Here is a 26,688-nt window from a genome sequence, read left to right as displayed (position 1 = left end):
ATATTCATTGGAAGGACTGATGCTGAAACTGAAACTCCAATACTTTGGCCATCTGATATGAAGAGCTGACTCATTTGAAAAGACCCTGATGCTGGGAAAGATTGAAGGCGGGAGGAGAAGGGGACGACAGAGGATGAGATGGTTGGATGGCATCATCGACTCAATGGACATGAGTTTGGGTAAACTCCAGGAGTTGGTGATGGACAGGGAGGCCTGGCATGCTGCAGTCTATGGGGTCACAAAGAGTTAGACACGACTGAGCAACTGATTCTATCCAATCACCATGTTTTTCTAAACACCAGTGAGTGAGTGAAAGTGAAATCACTCAGTCATGTTCGACTCTTTGTGACCCCATGGACTGTAGCCTACCAGGCTCCTCCCTCCATGGGATCCTCCAGGCAAGAGTACTGGAGTGGGTTGCCATTTCCTTCTCCAGGGGATCTTCCCGACCCAGGGATCGAACCCGGGTCTCCTGCATTCCAGGCAGATGCTTTAACCTCTGAGCCACCAGTAAACACCAGTAGCAGGATTAATTTCTTAGAGTCACTGGAATTTCCTTAGTACCTTCTGAATTATCCAGGGAAATCAAATTATGTCTTTAAGACTTTGTATTACATACATTTTATCACTTTCTAACTTTTTTGAAAATTGGTGGTCTAAGGAAAATGAATTCAATTTTTAAAAACAGCACCACTTGCAGGTTTAGAGATTTCATTCTTAGACATTAGCATCTTAGAAATCACATGATCTATTATTAACCAAAATACTTTATTCTCATGCATTTTGATAACAGGAGGTTTCCTTTATCAACCATTCCCTTAACTGAAAAAAGATGACTCTTTGGAACCCCCTAGAAGGAAATTTGGAGAAGTATTCTTGCCCGGAGAATCCCATGGACGGAGAAGCCTGGTAGGCTACAGTCCACAGGGTCGCAAAGAGTCGGACACGACTGAGTGACTTCACTTTCACTTTCTAATGGCACCCCACTCCAGTACTATTGCCTGGAAAATCCCAAGGATGGAGGAGCCTGGTAGGCTGCAGTCCATGGGGTCGCTAAGAGTCGGACAGACTGAGCAACTTCACTTTCACTTTTCATTTTCATGCATTGGAGAAGGAAGTGGCAACCCACTCCAGTGATCTTGCCTGGAGACTCCCAGGGACGGGGGAGCCTGGTGGGCTGCCGTCTATGGGGTCGTGCAGAGTCGACAAGACTGAAGAGACTTAGCAGCAGCAGCAGCAGCAGAAGGAAATTTACAACTATGACATCTCTTGGCAGTTCTTTGGGCTGGGATACAAAGCTACCACATTATCTATTAAAATACTATGCTCTTTTAGAGTTGTGCACAGAAATTAGGATAAAAGTAAGAAAAACTTGTGGAGTGGAATCCATGTTTCTGCCCAGAAAATACTGGAGAGCAGAACAATCAGTATTCTGCAGATAACTGTTTACTTTCAAACAAAACAACATGCTCAGCTCAAGGTTGAAGTGACCTGAGTGCCCACTTCATCAGAACGGCACAGTACGTGTATAAATTTGCCCACAGCAAACAAAGATGGAGAATAAAGAAGAGGAGTGAAAAAACAAACCAGCCGTTCCGCTCTAAACACGTATTTCTTTTCCATTTTGCCAACCTGATTTCACTTACGATGACTCATAGTGAAACAGAAAACATGTGAATTGCATTTGGTTGTGCAAAGGTTAGTAACGCCTTAACTTTCAAAACCAGCTCATCCTTCAGTAACACTACAGTTGCCTTCCACTCCCTTTCAGTCAGATTGGTGCATCTGAACAGCTGCAAAAATTTTCCCTAAAGTCCAGACGACATTCCTAGGTTAGACATTCAAAAGGGGTATTTTAAAGAAGGGTGTTTGTATTCGGACTGCCACCTCACTTCACCCAGAGCATTTCCTCTGGTTTCTATCAGTTCATCTCTTCTTTGCTCTGCTTCGGGGCCCCTGTTTTCCTGTAACCAACCGCTTAGAACCAATCAAGAAGTAGAGAGGAGAAGAAACGCCCGTCCGCTCCCAATTTCCTTTACTCCACTGTCCGCCAACCGCAGAGCCGACCGAGGCAGAGCTTCTTGTCAACTTTAACCCAGCTCAGCTGATCGGTTGCCGCGCCGCCGCCGTCAGATTCCAGAAGCAAAGAACAAGAAGGTGGGACGCGAGACATGGACGTGAATATCGCTCCTCTCCGCGCCTGGGACGATTTCTTCCCAGGCTCTGACCGCTTTGCCCGGCCGGACTTCAGGGACATTTCCAAATGGAACAACCGTGTGGTGAGCAACCTGCTCTATTACCAGACCAACTACCTAGTGGTGGCTGCCATGATGATTTCCGTTGTGGGGTAAGTGGGGTTCCCCTCCCGGGCACTGATCGGGGGCAGGACGGAGGAGGCTCTGGGTGCAAGATCCCGGGATGCGGAAACGGTCTCCCCGCTGGTCTCCTGCCCTGATAACTGCAGGCGGGCAAACCCGTGGAAACTTGTTCGCAGGGCGAGGCCGCAGCAATCTGGGGTCCTTTTTCTTTTCCGCGCCTCGGGCTGAAGCGTGAAAGGAGTCCTAAGGGCTGCAGAGATATTGCCAACCTCAGCAAGAAAAAAGAAAAAAAGACTTTTTTTTTCTTCCTCCGCCCCGATTACGCTTTGGCTGTGGTTGATATTTGTCGCTGCCCGGTCTCTTAAAAATAATAAGAAAGAGGAAAGTGGTGTAACTTTATCCTGCACCTGGCTGGGACGGACGCCGTCCTGGAAGGTTTGGGCCCCCGGGGTGTGGATCCGAACTTGCCTTCTGGGGTGTTAGTGTAAAAAGGATATCAGAGAAGCGATGCTCTTTATGGGTTTCTCGGCCTAGGGCCTGCCACATTGTACGAGAAAGCTGAGCTTGGGAGCAAAAGGGTGGGTGTAGCCTGGTGGCGCATCTCCCAGTATGGGGCGAAGTCTGCCATGTAGAAACGGTGTCCCTTTTGCTCTTTTTTTTCTTCCAGAACTTGCCAGGGATGGTCACTTTATCTTCGCACCCGGTCTTAAAATTAAGTGTCCTGTGTTATATACGATTTCACCCAACACCTGCTCTTCTAGAAACCACTTTTTCTTGTAGGTCATCCTTTAAGAAATGCTTCACTCATTTTTGCAAGATGAGGTGGTGCTATTCTACATCTTGCTGATCCAATGCATCTTTAAAGAAAAAGCCACCCTCAGACTTTATAAAGGAATCCACTTGTCATTAAAGAAGTGGCTGACATTTCTATTTGAAATAGAACACAGAGAAAGAGAAAGCTGGCCTGAGAGAAAGGAAAAACCTAAACTTGGAAGGTGTGAGGAAGGATGAATAGGGTGGTTTCTGAAGTTGGTTTACTGTTCTTTGTCTTATTTATTGAGTCACTTCTCTGTACCAAGCTCAGGCACACCAAGATCAATCACACATGAATCCTGGCCAAAGAGCATGCGACAGTTTTTGAGAAGCTGTAGGACCTGATACCCAGCTCAGGGGAGAGAAAAGTATTTGTGGGGTTCTGTAGACAATTACTCAGATCCTCATGATGTGTTGCTTAAAGAACTCAGAACGGCTTGGTGTGAGGAGGGCACTGGGCTCTGAACAGACTCTGCCGAGTTAAAATTAGTTGGAGTGGGACAGGCCTGGATCAGCTGCCTTCTAAACCTTCCCCGAACTTCATGCTTAATGCGTATTTCCCAGAGCAGTAAAAAAAAAATGTCTTAAAAAAAGTCATGGGTAAATAGGATTACATCTCTTGTTTTGCTTTCTTTTTCTTTTCCCTTGTAAAGGCATCTTATCTAATGATCTAGCTAGGATTTTTGTGTTTTTTTTTTAGGTACCCCCCACAAAGGCTTAGATATTGGGCAAGATTTGACACAGACCAATCAAATGTACAGAAAACAAAACAAAAAACTTGCTTTTCAAAAAGATATACTGCCCAGATGGACACAAGCTCCAGTAGCCTTGCTACCTTGATGGCATTCATTTTTCACTATGAATGCCAGGGGCAGCCGCTGACTAAATATAGCTCCTTCATTGTGAAGTCTTAGCCCACTAACTCAGGCAGTTTGAGATGTTGGCCCTTCCCAGTTCCCTTTTCAAGCAGGAGCTGTTGATTGGCAGTCAAAGTGCAAAGTAGCTATTTCATTGTATATTAACCTTATCTTTAAAAACTTAACAAAAGATATAGGCTAGTCAGTTGTTTTGAAGATTGTATGTCAAGTGTGGGATTTCCTTTGTACCCCAGTAAAATCTTTTGTGACATCTTCACCTGTTTGCTACGCATCTACAAACACCCAGCCTATAGTTCTTTCCAGATTGCTCATTTCTTTCTTCATAATCTAATTATAATAAAAGCTAACATTTATTGAGTGCTGCATGTGCCAGATACTTGCTACATAATGCAGCCCAATGAGATGAGATATTATTACTAAACCTGAGGCTGAGAGAGGTTACATGACCAGCCCCAAGTCACAATCCCAGGCTTGTGCTCCTAACTACTATCCACCTTCCTCTGAGTCATGAGGTTAGAGTGTTTTAAAGCTGGAAAAAAACAAATATCTTCAGGGTCAGGGAGCTTAGCTGACTCTGGAATGTGTTTCTCATTCTAAAGAAAAATTTTCTCTTTTGTGATGTCCATAGATGGGAGGATCAGAACAGTAGTGGAGGCTGCCACCTGGATCCTCTCTCTACCTGTATCTGATGGTTTCTCATCATATCTTGGTAGAGTGTGTGTGTGAAAATATGGCCCGGGTGTTTCCTGGGGAAAGGATTGTGTTTGAAGGGTCTTCTTCAGTGGTGCCGCCCGCTGCTGCACGGGAGAGGCCATCAGGTCATTGTTGGAGGGGTTCAGCCTCAACTCTGAATGTTCCTGTGTTGAAAACTGGCTTGGGTAAGGAAAGAGTGAAGCTGCTCTTGAACATTGCAGAAACGGAGGGGGCGAACAAAGTGGATATCATCTAGCTCCAAAACAACTGAAGGGGCTGCCCAGACTGAGATGGAGATTAAGAGGGATTGAGATAGAGACAGATCTGTGAGTGAGGGCCTGATCAGGCATGGCCTGATAATTCATGATTAGAAAAGTTTGAACTTCATCCTAATAGCATGGTTTCCCAGGCATATGACTTCCATTCATATATGGAATCTGTTCTGCCTTTCAGATTAAGTCTAAACAGACCTAATTAAGCTAATTAAGTCTTAGCTAACAGACCTGGTGGGGGCAATTGCCACATCTTCTGTCTCTTCACATAGTAGACAATAGTAGTTAAGAATTTAGGCACTAGCGCCTGGTTAAGTCAATTTTGAATCCCAACTACCAGTCACTAGTCATGTGACCTTGGGTAGGTCACTTGAAACACCCTTTGCCTCAGTTTCCTCAGCTGTAAAATGAGACTATTCCCGGTACCTGTGTTATAGGGCTATTGTGAGGATTATCTGAGTTAATATAGGCAAGTTTCTTAATACAGTGTCTGGCCTCTACTGTTTGCTGCAAGAAATTTATTTTGGAGTTTTATTATTATTTTTTATCTCTGTTAGTGTTATCATAGACTAACACAGGTAGCATCTTTATCCCAGCAGCTCCATTGACCCAAACACCAGTCCCCAACTTACTCACCTACCCCTGCTTCTCCTATAGGACTCGGCTTTGGTACCATCTCTTTGAGGAGACATTCTCCCTTCTCCCTCCCTCCCCACACCTGTGTCTATATTTTGCCTGGTACTTACCCCACAAGTTTTAGGTTGTCTGTTCACTTGTCATCACTCTGTGCTCTTGACACCTTGAGGCCAGAGACTGTGGGTTTTGTTTGTGGGGCGGGTTTTCTTGTTGTTGTGCTTAACATTATTTTTATTCTCTGGATCCCTGAGGCCAAGAATATAGCAGATGCTTAGCTGATGAGTGAAAAGAATAAATAAATGAACATAAGGTTTCAACATGAGGGTGGGGGCAACTTTTAACCTACTTAACAGAATAAATTATTTCGAAGCACACAGCAACAGCCAGCACATAACAGCAACATGCTCCCAGAGTGAGACTAACGGGGATTGTTGCTGACAGTGTTCACTATGTATTGGTTAGGATTACTATGGTGTAAAAATTCAATTTTAAAAAGTTTAAAAATCAGACTCTTGATTACTTCATACTGCCCTTGCAAATGCAGTGAAATACCCTTCTGTGATGTTTCTCCATCTGATGCTACTGACATTTTGGATGGTGGAATACTTTGTTGTAGGGGACTATCCTGTGTATTGTAGGATGTTTAGCACCATCTCTGCTCTCTGCTATGTGCATATTGATACATTAGTTTGTACTTGTTTTATTCATAAAACGTAATTTGCAGTAAAAGAAAAAAGTGCCCTCCCCTTAAGTTGTGACAATCAAAAATGTCTCCAGACATTGCCAGATGTCCCCTTGGGATCCAAATCACCCCAATTGAGAACTACTGCTCTCTTGCCAAGAAAAATATGATTCTTCAACATCATCTTTACTAAATGCAAGTTGCTTTATCCTTGTTGCTGTTGTTTAGTCACTCAGTCATGTCCAGCTCTTTGTGACCCCATGGACTGTAGCCCACTAGGCTTCTCTGGCCATGGGTTTTCCCAGGCAAGAAAACTGGAGAGGTTGCCATTTCCTTCTCCAGGGGATCTTCCCAATGACCTAGGGGTCAAACCCATATCTCCTGCATTGGCAGGCAGATTCTTTACCACTGAGCCACCTGGAAAGCAAGTTGCTTTATAACAAATTACAAAAACAGAGTTTCACAAGGACAGAACAGAGCAGTTTAACATTAGGTCCTGGCTCCTGACTTTTCAAACATTAGAATGGCATGGATTTGAACCTTTATACAGCTTTGATCATTAGCCTTAATTTATTATATTTGTTATGTGATCATTCTTTTTCTGCTTTGCCTCTACTGGTTCCACAGACTCAGTCTTTTTATTTTTTGATAGACTTATGGCATTTACTTTTATCCACTTTCTGTTCAAAAGTCCACTTGCCCTGGAGTTTTTCTGCTATAGAATAGGAATCAAATGACTTCATTAATATAAAACACACTGCTGCTGCTGCTGCTAAGTCACTTCAGTTGTGTCCGACTCTGTGCACCCCCATAGACGGCAGCCCACCAGGCTCCCCCATCCCTGGGATTCTAGGCCTAGCAAATGATAACACTCAAATGTTAACTGCTATTATTCTATGAAATCCTAGATTACAGACATGTTTAGAAGTCTCCCAACTTATGTATTCTCTTGAGCAGAAGTATTAGATGATTACTGTAGAAATTTTCATATTTTTTATTTATAAAAATTTATTTTTTAATTGAAGGATAATTGCTTTACAGAATTTTGTTGTTTTCTGTCAAACCTCAACATGAATCAGCCATAGGTATATGTATATTCCCTCCCTTTTGAACCTCCCTCTCTTCTTGGTTGATAGTTACCCTTTAGTAATTGCAACTTCTGTTACTTAGAAAACTTTGCTTCCTTGAAGAGCTGAGTTTCCTTTTGAAATGCTTGCATCACTCCAGAAGAGATCAAATGAGTTAAAGAAGCATGAATAACAAGCTGAGGAATGCATGTTCTGTTGAACATGACTTTGCATCATTTAAAACAAGAAAGAAACAATGTCTAAGATAGAAAAGGACATGACTTAACCTCCTCCATCCTTCACAGGAGACATCTCAGCACTGGATATTCTTTTTCTGTTGACTATAGTAATAGATGTCTCTCTCTATTTTGAAAGTGAAAAGCAAAGGCATAACCTAATTGCACGTGCAATTTAAGTACCAAGTATATGATGCATTCTAGTTGCAGACAGGCATCCATGTGCTTAAAAGAACGCCAAAAGATTTGCTAGAGAAATCTGTCCAAACTGTAGACCATGGAACTGCAGTATTTTTTTTATTTTTTTAACCCTGGGAGGCTGTTAGAAATGCAGAATCTCAGGGTCCATCCCAGACCTATTGGGTCAGAATCTGTATTTTAACACAACTCTTAGATGAGTCCTAGGTGCATTACAATTTAAAAATCACTGATCTGATCTGGTTTAAAGGAAAGAGTAAGGAAATATAAATAAATCAGCCTTTAAGCCCAGATGTTACCTTTGGAGATTCTTGGTGTATAGTTCTTGGCTAGGTTCAGGCATCTGTGTTTTTTTTATTTCAATGCCCCCAAGTAATTCTGATATGTCTCCTAAGTTAAAACTGAGAAGTATTGATCCCTATTATATTACAAATATGTTCTAATTTTCCTTGTTATGGCTTGTTAGATATCAGTTCAGTTCAGTCGCTCCGTCATGTCCAACTCTTTGCAACCCCATGGGCTGCAGCACGCCAGGCCTCCCTGTCCCCCACCATCTCCTGGAGCCTGCTCAAACTCATGTCCATTGAGTTGGTGATGCCATCCAACCATCTCATCCTCTGTCATCCCCTTCTCCTCATGCCTTCAATCTTTCCCAGCATCAGGGTCTTTTCAAATGAGTCAGTTCTTCGCATCAGGTGGCCAAAGTATTGGAGCTTCAGTTTCAGCATCAGTCCTTCCAATGAACATTCAGGACTGATCTCCTTTAGGATGGACTGGTTGGATCTCCTTGCAATCCAAGGGACTCTCAAGAGTCTTCTCCAACACCATAGTTCAAAAGCATCAATTCTTACCCATCATTTAAAAGTGGACATTTAATTTCTAAATACTTGGAGGTTTTAAAGTATCTTTGATACTACTTTCTCATTTAAGTGCTTTCTTCTCTGTAATCACCCTGTGTTTGTTTCAGTCTTCTAACTTTGAGGCTTTCAATGGCCAAGTCAAAGATCTCTGTTGGTAAATGTCACATTGAACTTGAAAATATGTGCTGCTGAACTATTTTTAAAACATCTTTTGATATTGATTCCTAACATAATCCCACTGTGATAAGAGAACAGACTCTATATATAGATTTCAGTACCTTTAGGCCATGAAATGTTTGCACCTTGTTTTATGTCCCTGGATATGTTCCAGTGTCTCCTAGTTTATAGTCTAAGGGAACTTGAAGAGAATTTTTATCCTAGCATTGTGTGAAAATTATGTAAATCTTAATTATGTTGAATTGGTTCATGGTGCTTTTCAGGTCTTGTGTATCCTTCTACTCTGTATATTCATTCTATTCACGCTTGAGAGTTTGATATTACAATTTCAATTAAAAATCTTAATTTATCTACTTATATAGTGGGACCATATGTAACTTTGTTCCATATTTTCCAAGTTTCCTGTACATGTTATCATATTCTCATAATTTAAAAACTAAAAAAAAAAAGAGAAGAAAGATAGCTTAAAAAAAAATACTGATTCTATCAAACCCCACAGCTTTCATAGATGTAAAGGTCACGAGGCTAATTTGAACCAAAGCTGCTAAAAGAAGCTTGGTTTATTAGTATAATTGAAATACTTTGTCCATTAAGCCATTGCATATATTCTAAAGCTCCTTATTAACCAAATTCAACAGCATACCTGACTCACAACATTTGTATTATCATGCCTATCTCCCTCTCACAAATACTCCCTGCCATTAGAACTCGTATTTTCTGACGTGGCCTCAGAAGTACTAACCGTACACAGATTCTGTGAATATGTACATGCCTCTGCTGTGTCTCCAGCCAGAAAGGCACCTTTATTCTTAATGCTGTACATTAGTGCTTCTCCTTTAAGGCAACATAATGTAGCTGGTGAGTGAATCAGCTCATATTTTGTTAGCTGAAGTACTTCTTCCCTGTATGGGCTATGGAGGTGTTACCACTGGGCAGAAACTAGAGTTACCGCTTTTTGCTTTCAGTTGCTTGGGATGGTAAAGAGTTTTTGGAAGGCTGGTATCTACCTGAAAAGACTAAACTGCAATCTTTTTTCAAAATGAGTGTGATCTCATTATATATTGTAGGCTGGTAGCTACCAACATCTGGTTTTAAGAAATGGGCAGATTGTTCATACCTTTTAAGTTTCTAGGTGGTAGAGGAAGAGAAGAATCAGAGAGCCCTTGGATGGGGAGGAATGTATTAAAACCTTTGCAGATAGAATTAATTGCAATCTGTTTATGCTGAACTTAATGGAAATGTTTCCTGAAATTTTTCAGCTTCAAAGCCAGTTCTACATTTCTCTCACTTGTGTTGCTTCCTTTATTCATTCCACTAAGAGAATGAATCACTTACCAATATCTCAGGCATTATGCTACGAGATACAGTGGAGAATAAGAATAAGCTGTGGTTCATGCCCTTAAAATTTTCAGAGTCAAGAGAGGCACCAGGATGATGATGAAAACATCCTTGGAAGAAAAGTTATGACCAAGCTAGATAGTATATTCAAAAGCAGAGACATTACTTTGCCAACAAAGGTCCGTCTAGTCAAGGCTATGGTTTTTCCTGTGGTCATGTATGGATGTGAGAGTTGTGAAGAAGGCTGAGTGCCGAAGAATTGATGCTTTTGAACTGTGGTGTTGGAGAAGACTCTTGAGAGTCCCTTGGACTGCAAGGAGATCCAACCAGTCCATTCTGAAGGAGATCAGCCCTGGGATTTCTTTGGAAGGAATGATGCTAAAGCTGAAACTCCAGTACTTTGGCCACCTCATGCAAAGAGTTGACTCATTGGAAAAGACTCTGATGCTGGGAGGGATTGTGGGTAGGAGGAGAAGGGGACGACCGAGGATGAGATGGCTGGATGGCATCACTGACTTGATGGACGTGGGTCTGAGTGAACTCCGGGAGTTGGTGATGGACAGGGAGGCCTGGCGTGCTGTGATTCATGGGGTCGCAAAAAGTCGGACACAACTGAGCAACTGAACTGAACTGAACTGATAGCAAGCGTACAGAAACATACGCATATATAAACACACACCGTTTTCAACCTGACTTAACCTGATCTCTTCTGTACATTAATGATTCCAAATCGCAAAACTTGCAGGTATCAAAAAGTGGGAGAGGCACTGAGTATGTGGATGGAGAAAAGATTATTAAATGGAACCATCCTCACTTGCAGCTCAGATGCCTTCTCCTCAGTTGGACAGATATTTACTGAGCACCTGCTACATCCCAGATACTGTGGATGCCTTGATGATACCCGTGGGAGTACAAGTCCGCCCAGCCTTCCTCAGTCCTCCCAGAACTCATCTCTTCCTGCCCTCCCACACACTTTTATTTGCACTTGAGGCACTGCACTTGGCATGCTGGCACGTCTTTCCCTGGCAGGGCATGTGTTTCTTCTGAATGTAGAACTTGAAGAGGTCTATCAATACTCAGTAAAATTTTAATCTGAAAATTCCTCATCAAATAAGAATTCATTAGATCATCTTCTCTGACACTATGTATATAACCTTGTTTTTCTCAACATCTCCCCATATACCCTTAAAAAAAAAAATTCCCCTAGTGCTGCCAGACTGGAGTTAGTAGTTTCTATCTCCTTTCCCTATGTAAGGATTTACAATGATTCTGGGTAAATGTGCAAATAAATAAGTGGATTTGGGGGTTTTCTGGATCTCTTTCTAAGAGGGCCAAAGCTCTCAGTCAGCTTACTAGGGGCAGAGAGCTCTGTACAGGAAATGCAATTCTAAAAGGTGAACTGGACTTCTACCAAATTGAGCAGTGCCATTGGACTTTTTTATTTTTGTTTTGGATAAATGAATGACTCAGCTTCAGAATATTTAGAACATTCATCCTGTCTCCTGTGGTGAGCTTGGCTTCTTGTTTCTGGGAACACTTTTGTGTCTGTGATCTTAAGCGAAACCTGTAGGCTGTCTTTCAGTTCTGGGAGCATTTACCCATATAAATAGATAGGATTTCCTGGTCTTTTCTCCCAGGGAGCATTCACAAAATGGAGACAGTTGGAAGCCTATCCCAACTGGAAAACTGAGGCTTTGGCTTCTGGTTCTACGAATCCCCCTTGTATCCCATCAGTGAAATCCTCCTTGTCTCCAGGAAATACAAAGGAAAGCAGAAAATGGGGCTGAAAGTGAATGTGTTAGTCTCTTGTGTCCTACTCTTTGCGACCCCACAGACTGTAGCCCACCAGTCTCCTCTGTCCATGAAATTCTCCAGGCAAGAATACTGGAGTGGGTTGCCATTTCCTTCTCCAGGGTTAGTGGAAGATAAATAGAGAAGGATTTGCTTGTAGGAGGGGAGTTTATGTGTCACCAGACTCATTAGCATTTGTCCAAACAACTGTCTTCTCTCCACAGCGCTGTAAGAACTTGCCATGTGACAACAATTTAGTTACCTCAACTAAAAGCATTCAGAAAGAACAGTTTTTAAACAAATATCTTTCCACTTGAGTTCTAAAGCATTATTATGAGATTAACCATGAGTTCCTAATTGTTGAAGGCAGTGATCAGTATACATGAAGGTTCATTACACCATTCTCTTTACCTTTAGAATTTGCCATAATAAAAAGTTTAAAAAGGATTTTCTGGGACTTCCCTGGTGACCCAGTGGCTAGGGTTCTGTGTCCCAAGGCGGGGGTCCCAGGTTTGATCCCTGTTGAGGAACTGGATCCCACATGCTGCAACTAAGAGTTTGCATGCTGCCACATGGCACAGCTACATAAATAAATATTTTAAAAAAGGATCTGCTGCAGTCTAATCCCTTGTATAGTGATTATTTGAAGCTTCACAGCTGTGGGAGGTGAGACTTATAGCTTCTAACTTAGGTCCAAGCTATTGTTTAATACAAATAAAACAAGCAATGAGCTTGATAAACACAGAAGAAAGCACAGAAGTTCCCAAAGTATATCTTACAATGGATATGTTTAACATGCCAACTGTGCCAAGACAGTGGATCATCAGGATGTGTTTAGTTTGATGATACCAATACACACAGTGTAACAAATATTCCCTACACAGCGAGTATGCAATAAATATTGTGGGCTGATTCAATCGATTAGGAGAATCTCAAGGTTAGGTTACTCTGACCTTTCTGTGACAAAAGAGACGAACTCTGCCCCATGTTAACTGCCTGTGATCAAGAGATCCAGGAGACACTGATCATGTTTACTCAAACCTGATTTGTGCGTTTAATACATTTATACTTTATAATCAGAGATAGTTCTTGTTAGGAAGAAAGCCCTGTGGGGAACCAAAGTAACCACAGAAGATGGCTGGGGTTATCTGTGGAATCTGAGAGCAAGGGGGGCCTACGTAGGCAGGACTATAGGAGGATGGATCTCCCTCTGTCCTTCTGCCCTCCTCCTGGCCCCCAGCCAGCACTAGAGACAGAACTTAGACTGAGTCCTTGCAGCAAGCCCAAGGGTCCTGTGATCTCATCTGATCTCTTCTTATATCACATAGGAGTTTTTCCTACTTCACGTTTTTCATTTGTTCCTTTCATCACAGCTCTGTGAAGGTACAAAAGCAGGGACTATCTTTATAGTAACGTTTAGTGTACAGTGAGGAATGAGAGCAATTTGTTCAAGACAGATCTCACATCACTTATTTCATGGCCATACAAAGTTGCTGAGCTTAACTTTAAATAACAGGAAAATGTGCTAGACTCTTACTTACCTTTTTTTTTTCTTTATTTCAACGAACATTTATCAAATTCCTGCTCTGTGCCATGTCATGCCAAGTGCTGGGGAGAAAATACCACGGTCCCTGCCCTCATAGTGCTTAATCTCTAGTGGGAGACAGAGATATTCATAAGATACTCATTCAAATAAGCATCAAATTGCCACTGAATTTATGGCAGCTCACTCCAGTATTCTCGCCTGGAGAATCCTGTGGAGAGAGGAGCCTTGGCAGGCTACAGTCCACAGGGTCGCAAAGAGTCGGACATGACTGAGCACACACACAGTTGTGTATCACCTTAGGGGTTGTGAAGAAGAGGCAGATGGTGCTAGGATGTGGTCAGAAAGACTAGGAAAAAGCTGATTAAGCTGAGATTTGAAGGAGATAGGAAAGAATCGGGCAGAAAGAATGGCTTGTGCTCAGGCTTCGGATGGCCAGGGGCAGGGTAGGCTCTAGAGACAGACAGAAACCCCAGTGGATGGTGTGGAAAATCAGGCGGCAGTGGTGTGAGAAAGCTGACAGGCAGAGATGCTACAGCCCTTAGGCATCCCTCATACTGATGACTGAAACGGTCCATTCCTCCTGCAGCGTAAGGCAAATCACAGGTTTGGCAGATGAAGTGTGGCCTGAATTTCAGGCTCCTGTTTCCCACCTCAGCTCAGCACCCTTGTCCCAGATACCAGCTACACAATTGTCTGCAATGGCCCTGGCTGCAGAGGCAGGCAGGGGCCAGAGCCTGCAGGGCCTTGTAGAATGTGCAAAGAATCCTGTTTTTATCCTAAGAGCACTAGGAAGCAAGAAAATGGATGGGTGGATTCGTATTTGCAGTGACTCCTGGTTGTTTCAGAACCTCAGAAAAATATCACCAATTTAGAGAAGTGCACTGTGAGTAAATGATTCCTCTGCTTTCTTGGTGAGTCAGGCTCCCTCAGGAACCAAACTGCAAAAATAGCTTTTTGGGGGTTAGAAAATTGGAACGCAGTGCAAAGCTGCTTCTGTTGCTCAGAAAATATTTCACTGCCTCTTTGGTTCTTGTTGGCATTACAGCATGCCAGGCATTAACAAATGTGCACTCGAGTCAATCTGAAGATCTCTGAATAAACTTTTGTCACCAGCACTGCAGTTGGGAGCCTCGGAACAAATTTATTAACTTACCTGTTTCTTATCTTAACTCTGTGTAGAAAATTCCGTGGACAGAGGCTACAGTCCATGGAGTCTCAGAGTCGGACATGACTGAGCAACTAACGCTTTCTGTGTAGAATGAGATGTGTTCTCAAGATCCATGCTAGCTCTAAAATTCTGCAGTTGGCCAAGATTTTTATTTTTCTTTTAGCAACTTGTGTTGAAACTACAGCCATAGCTAGCTGAGTCACGTTGGCAAGTTTAGGACCTGCGTCCACACCCGCTCATAACTACCTTCCTTTAGAGACAAATGAAAATGTTGAGGGATTTCCTAGAATGACCTTTAGTTGCTTACCCCAAACTAGAAGAAAAGGGTTCTAAAATGGTTGAGGGGGGAAAATCCCTGGAGCTGGTTAACAACACAGAATGGGTTATATTATGAATTGTGTCAACTGGCACTGTTTTTGCTACCCCTGGATTCCTCTAAATATGTTTATTCACTGCCCTGGGTCTCAGCTTATTCATCCGTGTAATGGGATTGCACTTATTCCTCTTTGAAGAGTCAGCTACAGGGTTCTGTGATGGGATTCTAAGCCTTTTTACAACTGTTAGTGATTCCACTAGAATTTTTAACTATGACATTTATCTGTCATATTGATATTGTCATTTATCTTCTTACTGAGTAGAATACATATGCATGTGTGTGCTTGTTAAGTTGCTTTGGCTGTGTCTGACTCTTTGCAACCCCATGGACCGTAGCCCGCCAGGCTCCTCTGTCCATTGGATTCTCCAGGCAAGAATACTGGAGTGGGTTGCCATGCCCTCCTCCAAGGGATCTTCCCAATCCAGGGATCAAACCTGGGTCTCTTATGTCTCCTGCATTGGCAGGCAGGTTCTTCACCTCTAGCACCACCTGGGAAGCCCAGGATAGATATATATGTAGGTATATATTTTCAACTCACAATAGAAAAACATATTTAATGTTTTTGAATTGTAAAGAAAAGTCCTGTTTTCACCAAAGACAGAAAATCACGCTCTCTCCATCTCTCCTTCGGTCTCTCTCTTCTCTCCCTCCTCTCTCCCTTCCCCTCTCTCCTTTGCTTCCATCTAGCTTCCAGCCTTCCTTCCTCCTTCTCATTCATGGACCTCTGAAAAATGAAATAGCACCTATCAAATCCAACGGCAGTTGTCCACGTGAAAGCTAGGTGGCATATTTATGAAAGTTTTATCCTAATGGTCCTTGGGCTTTATGGTGATTTATGTCACTAAGAACCCAAACTGTTGAGTGAAAGCTTTACTCATTTCAAACAAGAACTGGTTTCCAAAACTCCTGCACTAACTGGAAAATGAATTTAATCTCTGGAGGATGATCTGTGTATTTTATTTTGCTCCAAGTACAGGGAGGTGCCAGGGCAGTGGGAGTGCTGTGCATTTTCCCCTTTCTTAGAATGGAATTGTGCTTAAGCAGAATAAAGAAGAAAATCATTTCTGCTCCAAGTAACTTTGTTCATTTTTCCAGCTTGTAACTTTGGTTTCTAATTATAGATCACAGCTTGAGCATTGGGTAAGCTAAAACCAGTCCTATAGGACTCTCTGCTCTGTTCTCTCTTCTTGAACATGAGCAACAGGAGCAGGTGAAAAGCACATTTGGAATTGCTTGAGTCAGGCCTAGATTTTTCATTGTTCTTTGTCCTAGGCTTGATTTAGCCATTCAGCCTAGAAGTCTACCTCACTTGTACCGAGAAACATAGAAAAAACTTGGCATGCATTTTATTATATGCTATGCCTTGTGAATTATTATTTTAATAGATATTCTAGGAAGAACTGAGATGGAGACCTTTAACATTTTACACCAACCAACCATCTCCCAGGTCTCCCAGGTGGCGCTAATGATAAAGAACGTGCCTACCAATGCAGGAGACACGGGTTCAATCCCTGGGTCAAGAACATATCCTGGAGGCGGCATTGACAACTCATTCCAGTATTCCTGCCTGGAGGGAATCTCGTGGACAGAGGAGCCTGGTGGGCTAAGGTTCACAGGGTCGCAAAGAGTCAGACATGACTGAAGTGACTAGCACACACACACATAGCATCATCAGCATGCAACCATCTCCTGTTGGAGCTTATACAAAGGAGTTGCCTAAACTTGAAACTTCTGCTCTAGTTCTTTGAGTTAATATTGATTTGGTCAACATCAAGTCTATTTAAAGGGGTTTGTCTCTTTCAGGCAACTTTCTCCCATTACTTTTATTTTTAAATATCAATTATTTTATCTTCAAGTAATATATAACTATTGAAAAAATATGAAAATAGAAATAAGCAAATGGGAATATACTACCCATGATCCTATTATCCAGTAAAACTGCTAGAGTCTTTTAAATTTCTCTCATAATGTTTTTGGTGCTAGAAATGAAATATGTTAGTCTGTGAGAGTTTCTAAGCCTCTCTACCCAGTCTCCCCATCACCTGCAAAAGAAGATCTTGTTTTGGCCCTGAGCTAGATCTTTCCTTCCCCAGACCTTGAAGGACATTTTTGTCTTTACCAAACCAATTCTAGGGTCAAAGCTGGAGAGAAGGTATAACCCAGATAGAATCATGAAAAAGAAAAGAAAAAAGGGCCAAGAGACCTAGATAATGTAAACGGTGAGGGAGAAGGAGGACACACAGACAAGCACATAAGCCGGATGTTGGGAAAGCTTCGGGAGTCAGGTGGGGTGGGGTGGATTAGTTGAAAAAGAATCTGGACAGTGAGCCAGAAACCAGAGTTGTGAGTGGGAGAAGGCAGAGCTTGGCTGTGCTCTTGAATTGAAATTGCATCAGCATGACTGGAGAGATGAAGCAAGGCAAGATTGTTGAAGTTGGCCTCCCCAAAGCCAGAGGTGTGGGGCTAGAGAGCCTGTGTGCACACTCAGTCACTAAATCGTGTCTAACTCTGTGTGACCCCATGGACTGTGGCCCTCGCCAGGCTCCTCGATCCATGGGATTCTCCAGGCAAGAATACTAGAGTGGGTGGCCATACCCTCCTCCAGGGGATCTTCTCAACCCAGGGATTATTCTGAGGTCTCCTGCATTGCAAGCAGATTCTTTACCATCTGAGCCACGAGGGAGACTGGGGCTGGGGAGCAGTTACTTTTATATCTTTACATTTTAAGTTTTGTATGTTCACTTTATTTCTGATCATAAAATAAGGTACTGATTGTAGAAGTTTCTACTTCTGAGTTATATAACAGGTTCTAAATCCACCTACCAGACAGAATTGTTGCTTTTACCTAAGCAATATATTATTGCCTTCCCACATGATAAAGCATATTTTGACTTTTTAAAAATTATATATGTCACCATTTAGTACATTGTTGGCCATATACATTGTTTCTAAAAGTTATAAATCATAAATACCACTCATGTGAATACTGTTACAATTCAGTCTTTGCATTTTTATTAATTTCTTTACATTATCTATTCTGAAGAGATTTTTGCCTGGAAGGGTATAAGTATTTCCAAGAGTTCTGAATGAAATAAGCAACTTATTATTATAGAGTTTAATTTAAAACTACATGCTACTACTTTGACCACTGTTTAGCTCCATGCATTTTAGTAGAAATTAACTTTTTCAAAGGAGTTTGACATTAATTATGTCCCTGCTTTCACCCCTTAAGATATGCAATCTTTCACTCCTATTTGAAACTATTTAAATATTAAATAGTAAAATAGCTTTTCTGTTTCAGGAGGCAGAATCAGAGTGAAAAATTTCAAGAGATTTTTTAAAAAGGAATCTTAGTTATCCTAAATATAAATTCCAATATGAAATGACTTCATCTGTTCTGTTAAGGAGAAAGTCAGTTCTTGGCATCACCTTTCATTATCCTGTCTTCCAAATCAGTGATGCTGATGATAACACACTGACCCCTCCTTGTTCTTCCCAAGCAACATGCTCATTAGCCTCTTAGGAGGGTAAAAAGTTAGTAAATCATCGTACTTGCTGACCACAAATGTCTTTTAAGAATTTTGTACACACAGTGGGTTGGGGGTGGGGGTGGGTGGGGCTACAATACTCCCAGTCATTCTCACTTAGGAAGTACTTGATCTACATGTCCTCTTTATAAATGGCTTTCCCTCTTTATCCGCAGCAGTGTAACCTTTGGCTCATGTAACAATGAAACTGGAGGTTTTATGCCTGGAAATCTCAGTTGATAACCCATCTCCTAATGATACTCTGGGCCTTGTAAAGAATTAGAGTGGCCTCTTTAACACCAGGGGTCATAAACCCCCATGCCTCCATGGGCCAGGCAGCTTATGTAAGAGACCAGGGCAAGGCAGCTGTTAGAAAAACAGTTATTAATGGCAGCTCACTAGGGGCCTCTGTGTCAAAGATTCCGTAGATAGTGGTGGGAGCTGAGGTTAAATGAAGAGCATTTATTCTATGTAAAGGAGAAGGCACTCTAGCTAGTGGCTAACATGGGGAACTGGGCCTAGTTTTGTGAGATTTTCTTGTTTCTAGGAGAAGCAAGAAACCCCAAGGTTGATGCATTTAAACACGCACACACACATTGGGATTCAAGTAAAAGTTTTTAAAATTATTGTACAGTCCAGACACAAGTGTAACTGCACACTGGCTTATGAAGCCCACCATGTGACCTGAACACATTCATCTAGCAGGGCAGATTCTAGGTGGATTTAAATAAGCCCTTGGAGCTCAGAAAATACAATCATTGTATACCAGAGCCCAGGATGTATGAAAGCTAAAGACAGTGCATCCAACAAAGGGGCTCTAGACTATCGAAATGCTGGGCCTCTAATGTGATGGGCTGTTCGGTAGGACACTGCCTCCCTGTGAATTTTCCCTGCACTGTGCTCTAACCTCTGTTCCCAAGTTTCTTCCTTGGAGACGTAATTTAATACTATCGACCTCATCAGGATATGAGGATTAAATGAGACAACTGAGATGAAAAGCTTGGTAAGTATGCTATGTTGCTACTCTTCCCCTCCCCGCTTCCTCATTTCCCTTCTCCTGACCTGAGCGCCCCCTTTCTTCCATATTCCAGGTTCCTAAGCCCTTTCAACATGATCCTTGGAGGCATCGTGGTGGTGCTGGTGTTCACGGGCTTCGTGTGGGCAGCTCACAATAAAGACATCCTCCGTCGGATGAAGAAGCAGTACCCCACAGTGTTTGTCATGGTGGTCATGCTAGCCAGCTACTTCCTCATCTCCCTGTTCGGGGGAGTCATGGTCTTTGTGTTCGGTATCACTTTTCCTTTGCTGTGTAAGTGAACCTGAGCCTTATGTCATCAAGCAATGTCGATCCATTCATCCAGTGAGAATGTCCTAACCTGTTTCTGAGAGGTGCGTTGGCAGGTCTGCAAAACTATCAAGAGTTTTCTGCAACAGCAGGTCAAGGCTGAATAGCCCATTAATGGCACAGATACGTACTGGGCACCCCCTCTGTGCCACTCTTCTGGGGACACAACAGTAAACAAAACAAGTTCGGATCCCAAGTCATACAGTAGTGGCATGGTCTGCATTGGAATCCAGATTTGTCTGATATTAGAGTCTTTTCTTAACCCTTCAGTGCCAGGCATCCCGTGCTGACACAGAAATAAATGTTTACTCTCTACTTACTCAGAAGATCGTAATTAGTGTCGAAAGCGTTGTAAGTTGGTCCAGAGTATAGGTAACCATGGACTCCAATTCTGGTGATGAGAACTAGACATTTTCTAAAGTGTACGTGCACTGTTGACTGAGATTCCCAAGCACTTGAAGCCTGAAATAGAGAACAGATAAAACTCCAGTCTCATCAATGGAAATCTAATTAGAATTATAGTGTACTCAGTGACAGGAACATCCCTTTAATTTTTAAAAGCATTTCATATGCTGCCATTCCACTAAATAAAATCAATTCCTTGTTTTGGGTTTGTTAGATTAAGCCCTCAGAATATTTATATGTGAACCCCACACCTTATTGGATAAAATAATTGAATCATTAAATTTAGACATTTTTGAAATACTCTTCAGGATTTCTTTATGTGCTAGAGACAGTATTTCAGTGATTCTACCTCATATACAGCTTGTAAAAAACAGAGCAGTGTAATGAAACGTATCGTAAGTTAAGAGTCAAGGGTCCAGGTTTCTTTTCATAGACCTGCTGGAAACCAGCCATGTGATCTGCACCAATTGTCTTATATGGGAAGAGCTGACTCACTGGAAAAGATCCTGATGCTGGGAAAGATTGAGGGCAGGAGGAGAAGGGGACGACAGACGATGAAATAATTGGATGGGATCATCAACTCAATGGACATGAGTTTGAGCAAACTCTGGGAAACAGTGAAGGACAGGGAAGCCTGGAGTGCTGCAGTCCATGGGGTCACAGAGTCAGACACTACTGAGTGACTGAACAACAACAATAACCCTATATGGGCTATAGTTCACTCATCCATAAAGGAAGGGAATTAGACAAGATCAGTCATTCCCAAACTTTGATGATTGTGAGAATCATCCAGGATGATTTTAACATATATGTTTCTCAGCCACATCCCTTGGAGATCTTGATTCTTTGGTCCACAGGGCTGTCCAAAGAACCTGTATATTTTTACAAAGCTCCTCAAATGTTTCTAGTGGTCACTCTTGATTAGGAGCCTCCAGAGAGAACGCACATGAGTGCTTCTCACAATGACGGCCCCAAATCACCCACATCAAAATCATCCACAGTGGTTACTGAAACATTACATTCCGGAACCCTATCTTGGTCTCAACAATCTCAACTCCAGGTGCTGGAGACTGGGAATCTGCCTATCTAACAGGCTTTCTCTCTGGTGATCTATATGCACACAGAAGTTTGAAAAGTGCTGGTGTAGATTACCCAAGGTGTTGACTTAAATACAGACTCCTGAGCCCAGCCCTGTAAAGGTTCTAGAAGTTCAGGAGGCCCAGGAGATGGGCCAGAGAAAATCTGTTTCTTACAAACAAACTCAGGTAATTCTTAATGATCAGGTAAATTCTGTGAATACCAGGTTACATAAGGTCTGTAAACCCTTAGCATTTTATCCAGACATTCTATATCCAACACTGTGCAATAGCTTTTTCCAGGTATCTATACCCAACACTGTGCAAAACTGCTCCTTAGGAGGCACATTCTAAGAGGACTTCACTTGTGTGCCTCCTGCAGGAACAAAATACAGATAACCCCTGAACTGAGCATGAGTTCTTTTCCGGAAAAGGTTAGCATTTTTAGGTAGGTTGAAATCACATCAATTCGCTTTGAATTTTAGGGTATTTAAGTAGCATCTGAAAGGCAGTGATAACAATGTGTGAAGGGGAGAGCGTGGCTGCCAGATTATGGTCCTTCCTGCTGAATACGACATTCTCCTGCACACACAAAGAATACTGTAAAGTCCAAGGATCCATACAGGGACTTGGGTCCATTAGGCTGACAAAGAGCTTTATATAAAATTTAAGGATCCACTCTGGGACGTGGGTCAGTTAGGGAAGCAGACTGGACTGTAGCTAGTGGAGAAAGTTGTTACTTCAGTTGTGAAGCGGGGCGGGAGAATGGGTGCTTTGGTGCTAACCGTCACCTTTCACTTCCCTGTAGTGATGTTCATCCATGCGTCGCTGAGGCTCCGGAACCTCAAGAACAAACTGGAGAATAAAATGGAGGAAATTGGTCTGAAGAGGACACCCATGGGGATTGTCCTAGATGCCCTGGAGCAGCAGGAGGAAACCATCACCAAGTTCAGTGACTATATCAGTAAAATGAAGGAGTAGACGGAGCTGACCTGGTGATAGGGTTGCAGCAGAAGTCAAGTTGCGGTTTGCCCTTGTCCAGACCTACTTTCCGTTTGTGTTTTTGAAATAGGAGGTGCACGAACCATCCAGCCACCCATGGCACCGTGCACAGAGAGGCCTCCCTGTTCTCATCTCTGCTGTCACAGAGAAAAGGCCTCTGACTAAAAGAAACCACCCTCCTGTTAGGTCTGACATCTCCAGTGTGTTTATGTAAGCTGATTGGAAGCGGGTCACCCTGATTTCTTAAGGAGAATAAAAGAATCACGGAGTGTACAGCGACAGTATGGTTATTTTGTAGGAAAGAGTTTGTAAAGTATCAAGGCAATATGAATAAATGAAAAGACTATGAAAGGAGATGATGTTATCCTGTTTTAATCCCCCTCAGCATCCTCCTCCAAAAATATTCCTTCCTTAGGGTTATAATATGTGGGGTATCAATTAGTTTAGCTTTTATTATTATTGTTTAAAAAATTATCTTGATCACTTTGCCTCCTGGTTGATGTGCAGTGGATAAAGCAGTTGTTTCTATTTTGTTTACAAACATAAAGCTGCTAGCTGCTTAGGAAAATATTTTATCAACTTTTTTGTAAATTTTTGAAATGCTATTAATTAGAAGGCATTTGTTGCAAACTAAATATCATCTTCTTTAAGGGAGTTACAGCTCTGTAGCCTGTATTATTCTTGACAAGCTTGTTAAAAAAAAAATCAGAATAAAATGAGTTTCTATTGCATGGGTTTTGTTTTTATAATGACAAAGAGGTATCCAAGATAATATTTCCCTTTTTTCTTCCCCTTTTTCTTCTTGTTCAGTTTTTAACTGCAACATTTAGAAGGTAAGAAATGAACGTGCATTTTTATTAATTCCTTGGGGGAAGAAAGAGGACACTACTAGCTGATCTTTTGAAATGTGAAAAGCATCTTTAGATGACCAAGCAAACAGACCTTTAAAAATGGGAATGAAAATGATCATTGACTTCCACAGTTCATAGAACTTTTAGATGGCACTTGGCACCGCTATATGTTTTTATAGCTAGACATTAGAATTAATATAGCATGAATTTATATTTTCTGTTACTTTCTTCCTTTTACTCCCCATGTATTTTGAAATAGGTGACATAACATGTTTTCCTTGCCAGCTGAGTGATTTCAGAGATGAGTAGAAAATGTTTAGCTTTCCCTAGCATGCAGACCGGAGAAGGCAATGGCACCCAACTCCAGTACTCTTGCCTGGAAAATCCCATGGACAGAGGAGCCTGGTGGGCTGCAGTCCATGGGGTCGTGAAGAGTTGCACATGACTGAGCGACTTCCCTTTCACTTTTCACTTTCATGCATTGGAGAAGGAAATGGCAACCCACTCCAGTGTTCTTGCCTGGAGAATCCCAGGGACGGGGGAGCCTGGTGGACTGCCGTCTATGGGGTCACACAGAGTCGGACACGACTGAAGTGACTTAGCAGCAGCAGCAGCAGCATGCAGACAGTTGGGGCAGTACTCATTGAAGAGACTCTTGCACATCCTAGAAGAGGAAGCGATGCATATGCCACTCCTGCTTTTTCTTGCATTTTGAATTCTCACCCAACCTGCAGTCTTCATCTTCAGCACAGTGATATCACTGTGATTTCACACACATGGTCTAGAATTTGGACCCTTAGCTAGATATGAAGAATAAAATTTATCAAAGTTTTTTTGGGGGGTGCGGGGTGAGACTATTCAGACTATTGTCTGTGTTAAATGTCTGAGAAACTCAGTGACAACCCTATAAACGATGAGCCTGTTTCTGTGCAGCAAAAAATACTCAGCTAGTTTTCAAATACTGTTAATAAAACTTTAATATTTATTAATCTCCAGTCAGAATAAAATTGAATCCTAATAGGATCCTTTTTTAAACCTGACATGGGCTTATACATATTTTAGACCCATTTTCTACATGGTGAATTCTGCAGACTAAAATGCAATAAATGTGGAGAAGGTGACAACTTGAATGGAAAAAAATGCTATTATAATTACTAATGGTTGATTGTCATTTCTGGAAGGATTATAATAGAAAATTCGAACATGGAAATGCTAAAATTAAATTTTTCAGTTAAGATGTTTAGGGTGGGAGTGGGTGAATAGAAAAAAGCGTGTGAATGACTTCACTTGTCTCTTGACAAAACCCATGTAATGAGGCAGTAAATTTGAATTTGGATAATCTTTTCTGGACATCTAAGAGTAAAGTTCCCTTTCAGCACTCTTAATGCTTTGTAAAATTTCTGGCTTATTTATTAATAGTGTTGCTGTATAAGTAAACATATAAGAATTTTCCAGAACTTCAACTACTAATATAAATTAAGCTTTTAAACATGTTCAGAGAGCTCTGTCCCATCAGAGTTTAGCTTCTTAAATACAGAATATGCTGGACACTTTAGAAGTTGTATTTAGTGCAGCTCTTTTTAAACCATCTGGATTTGTATTCAGGGATGCTTTATAGAAATAGCAAAGTAGGAGAAAACAAAACTCTCAGGCTTTGACTAGTCTAAATAAAATTAGTTACTTGATTGAAAACTATAACTTTAAATTCAGATACTTTTGTATCCACTAAATTACCTTTAAAAAATGGAAACATCATATTTCTTTCCTACGACTTCTCCTTCCAAATATTGTGGTGTTTGTCCTCATTAAGTCCATTCTCTCCTAGCCTGTTTTGCCTGTGATGTGTCACCTATGCTTATATAAAAGAAGACAGGTGCCAATTATTTGCTCAGGTGAGGGGGAGAGAAAAGGCATAAAAGTGTGTCTTCCTGATTTCTAAGTCTCATGCCATGTCAGCACAAAATTTCAGATTCTTTGCATCTAGTGACCTGAACAGATCATTGTGGGCTCGGAGAACTTGGAAAGAAGAACAAACACTGGGGATGGAGTTGTCTGGAAGACTTTTGTGGAGTCTCTAAGGGTACTCTGTAGAGAGCAAAAGCATGAGGAAGTATTATCAAGAATAGTATATACACTACATTGTAAAGCAACTATAATAAGATTAAAAAACAAAGGTGAACAAATAATATAAAGCATCTTGTGGCAGATAAGACAATTACCAAACTGAGAAGAGGCAATGGAGGGCCTTGAATGATAGGATAAGAAATTCAAGTTTAATTCTTTAGCAAGTTTCATTAAGATTTTTGAGAGGATCAAGATCATTTACAGGCTAAACTATATCTATACACACACTTAGCTAAAACCAAAACTCAGTAAATCTATTATTCATAATGTCTTTTGTTTTAAACAAAACTAGCATGCTATCTCCCATTTTCTCCATATGTATGCAAACAGGAAAGGTTTTCTCTCTATATAAGCAGGGTTTGTTTTCCCTGTTACTTTTTCCAGAAACACTGTTTTCTCCATGTCCTGTGGCTTCAGTGTTTGCTCTTCATGATACCCCTCTCCGGAGTGCCCCCCAACACACGGGAATGGCCAAGACAGAAAGCTAGGCAGGGCTGGAAACCAGAAATCGCAACTGATTCTCCAGAGAAGAGGTAATGAACAAATTATTCAATTTCAAAACTTCCAAAGGGCCCGGAGTTCAATTCACCCTGCACATTTCCACAAAGTGAAGCATGCTCTGTTCTCTTTACGATACTGTGTGATAAATTACAGCAGAGTGGATGGAAGAAAACAAAAATGGGAATATAATAGTTAACACCTGTGTCATATTTATTGTTATTTACCAGAAGAAAGCAATAATAAAGCAAAGGTTTATGAAAATATTAACTTCTGCTAGAAGACTCTAAATTTCATCTAAGTCACTCCAACCAATTGGAAGTAGAAAATGTTGCCCTGAATAGTTATCTCCTCCCCCTGCCTTTTCAGCTTCTGTTTTGTCGCAGGCTAAGTATTCTGCCTTTTACAAAATACTCGTATCACTTAGCAATGTTCCCAGTTCCACCACCTGGATCCAGAAGTATGCAGCTGAAGCAGTCAAGTTCTAATCCCAGAGTCATTAAATCACTTCCTTCTTCCCCTGATTATTCTGTTGCCTCTTATGCCAGTTCTTTTGGCAGCTGCACCTGTGATGTAAGCATTTGAAAAGAGAAGAAAAAATGAATCTTAGTTATTCAAGTGTTTTACAGCAAAAATGGCAAAATGTACATAACTCAAAAGGTATAAAGTGGATTAAAATGTCTGGCCAGAGAGTGCCCCCCACCCAATCATGATAAAACAACAATAACCACAGCCACCACAGACTGGGCGTTTCGTGATGACAGGGACAGATCCAAGGGCTCTGAGCATGTGGTGAAGCTTACAATGTAAA

At 41.6% G+C, this 26,688-nt stretch overlaps 1 protein-coding gene across 1 annotated transcript; it reads left to right on the top strand.

Moving 5' to 3' along the window:
- Positions 1-1,785: 1,785 nt before the first annotated feature.
- On the top strand, positions 1,786-23,080 carry ARL6IP5 (ARF like GTPase 6 interacting protein 5). Its single transcript, XM_068982328.1, has 3 exons — positions 1,786-2,347; positions 19,668-19,885; positions 22,211-23,080. The coding sequence occupies exons 1-3, from the start codon at positions 2,172-2,174 to the stop codon at positions 22,381-22,383; spliced, it is 567 nt and encodes a 188-aa protein (XP_068838429.1). The 5' UTR covers positions 1,786-2,171; the 3' UTR covers positions 22,384-23,080.
- The last annotated feature ends 3,608 nt before the right edge of the window (positions 23,081-26,688 follow it).

Source organism: Capricornis sumatraensis, chromosome 10 (assembly GCF_032405125.1).
Source record: "Capricornis sumatraensis isolate serow.1 chromosome 10, serow.2, whole genome shotgun sequence".
Classification (NCBI taxonomy): domain Eukaryota; kingdom Metazoa; phylum Chordata; class Mammalia; order Artiodactyla; family Bovidae; genus Capricornis; species Capricornis sumatraensis.
Note: the sequence above shows the minus strand (reverse complement) of the source record. Positions and strands in the feature narration are given on the sequence as shown.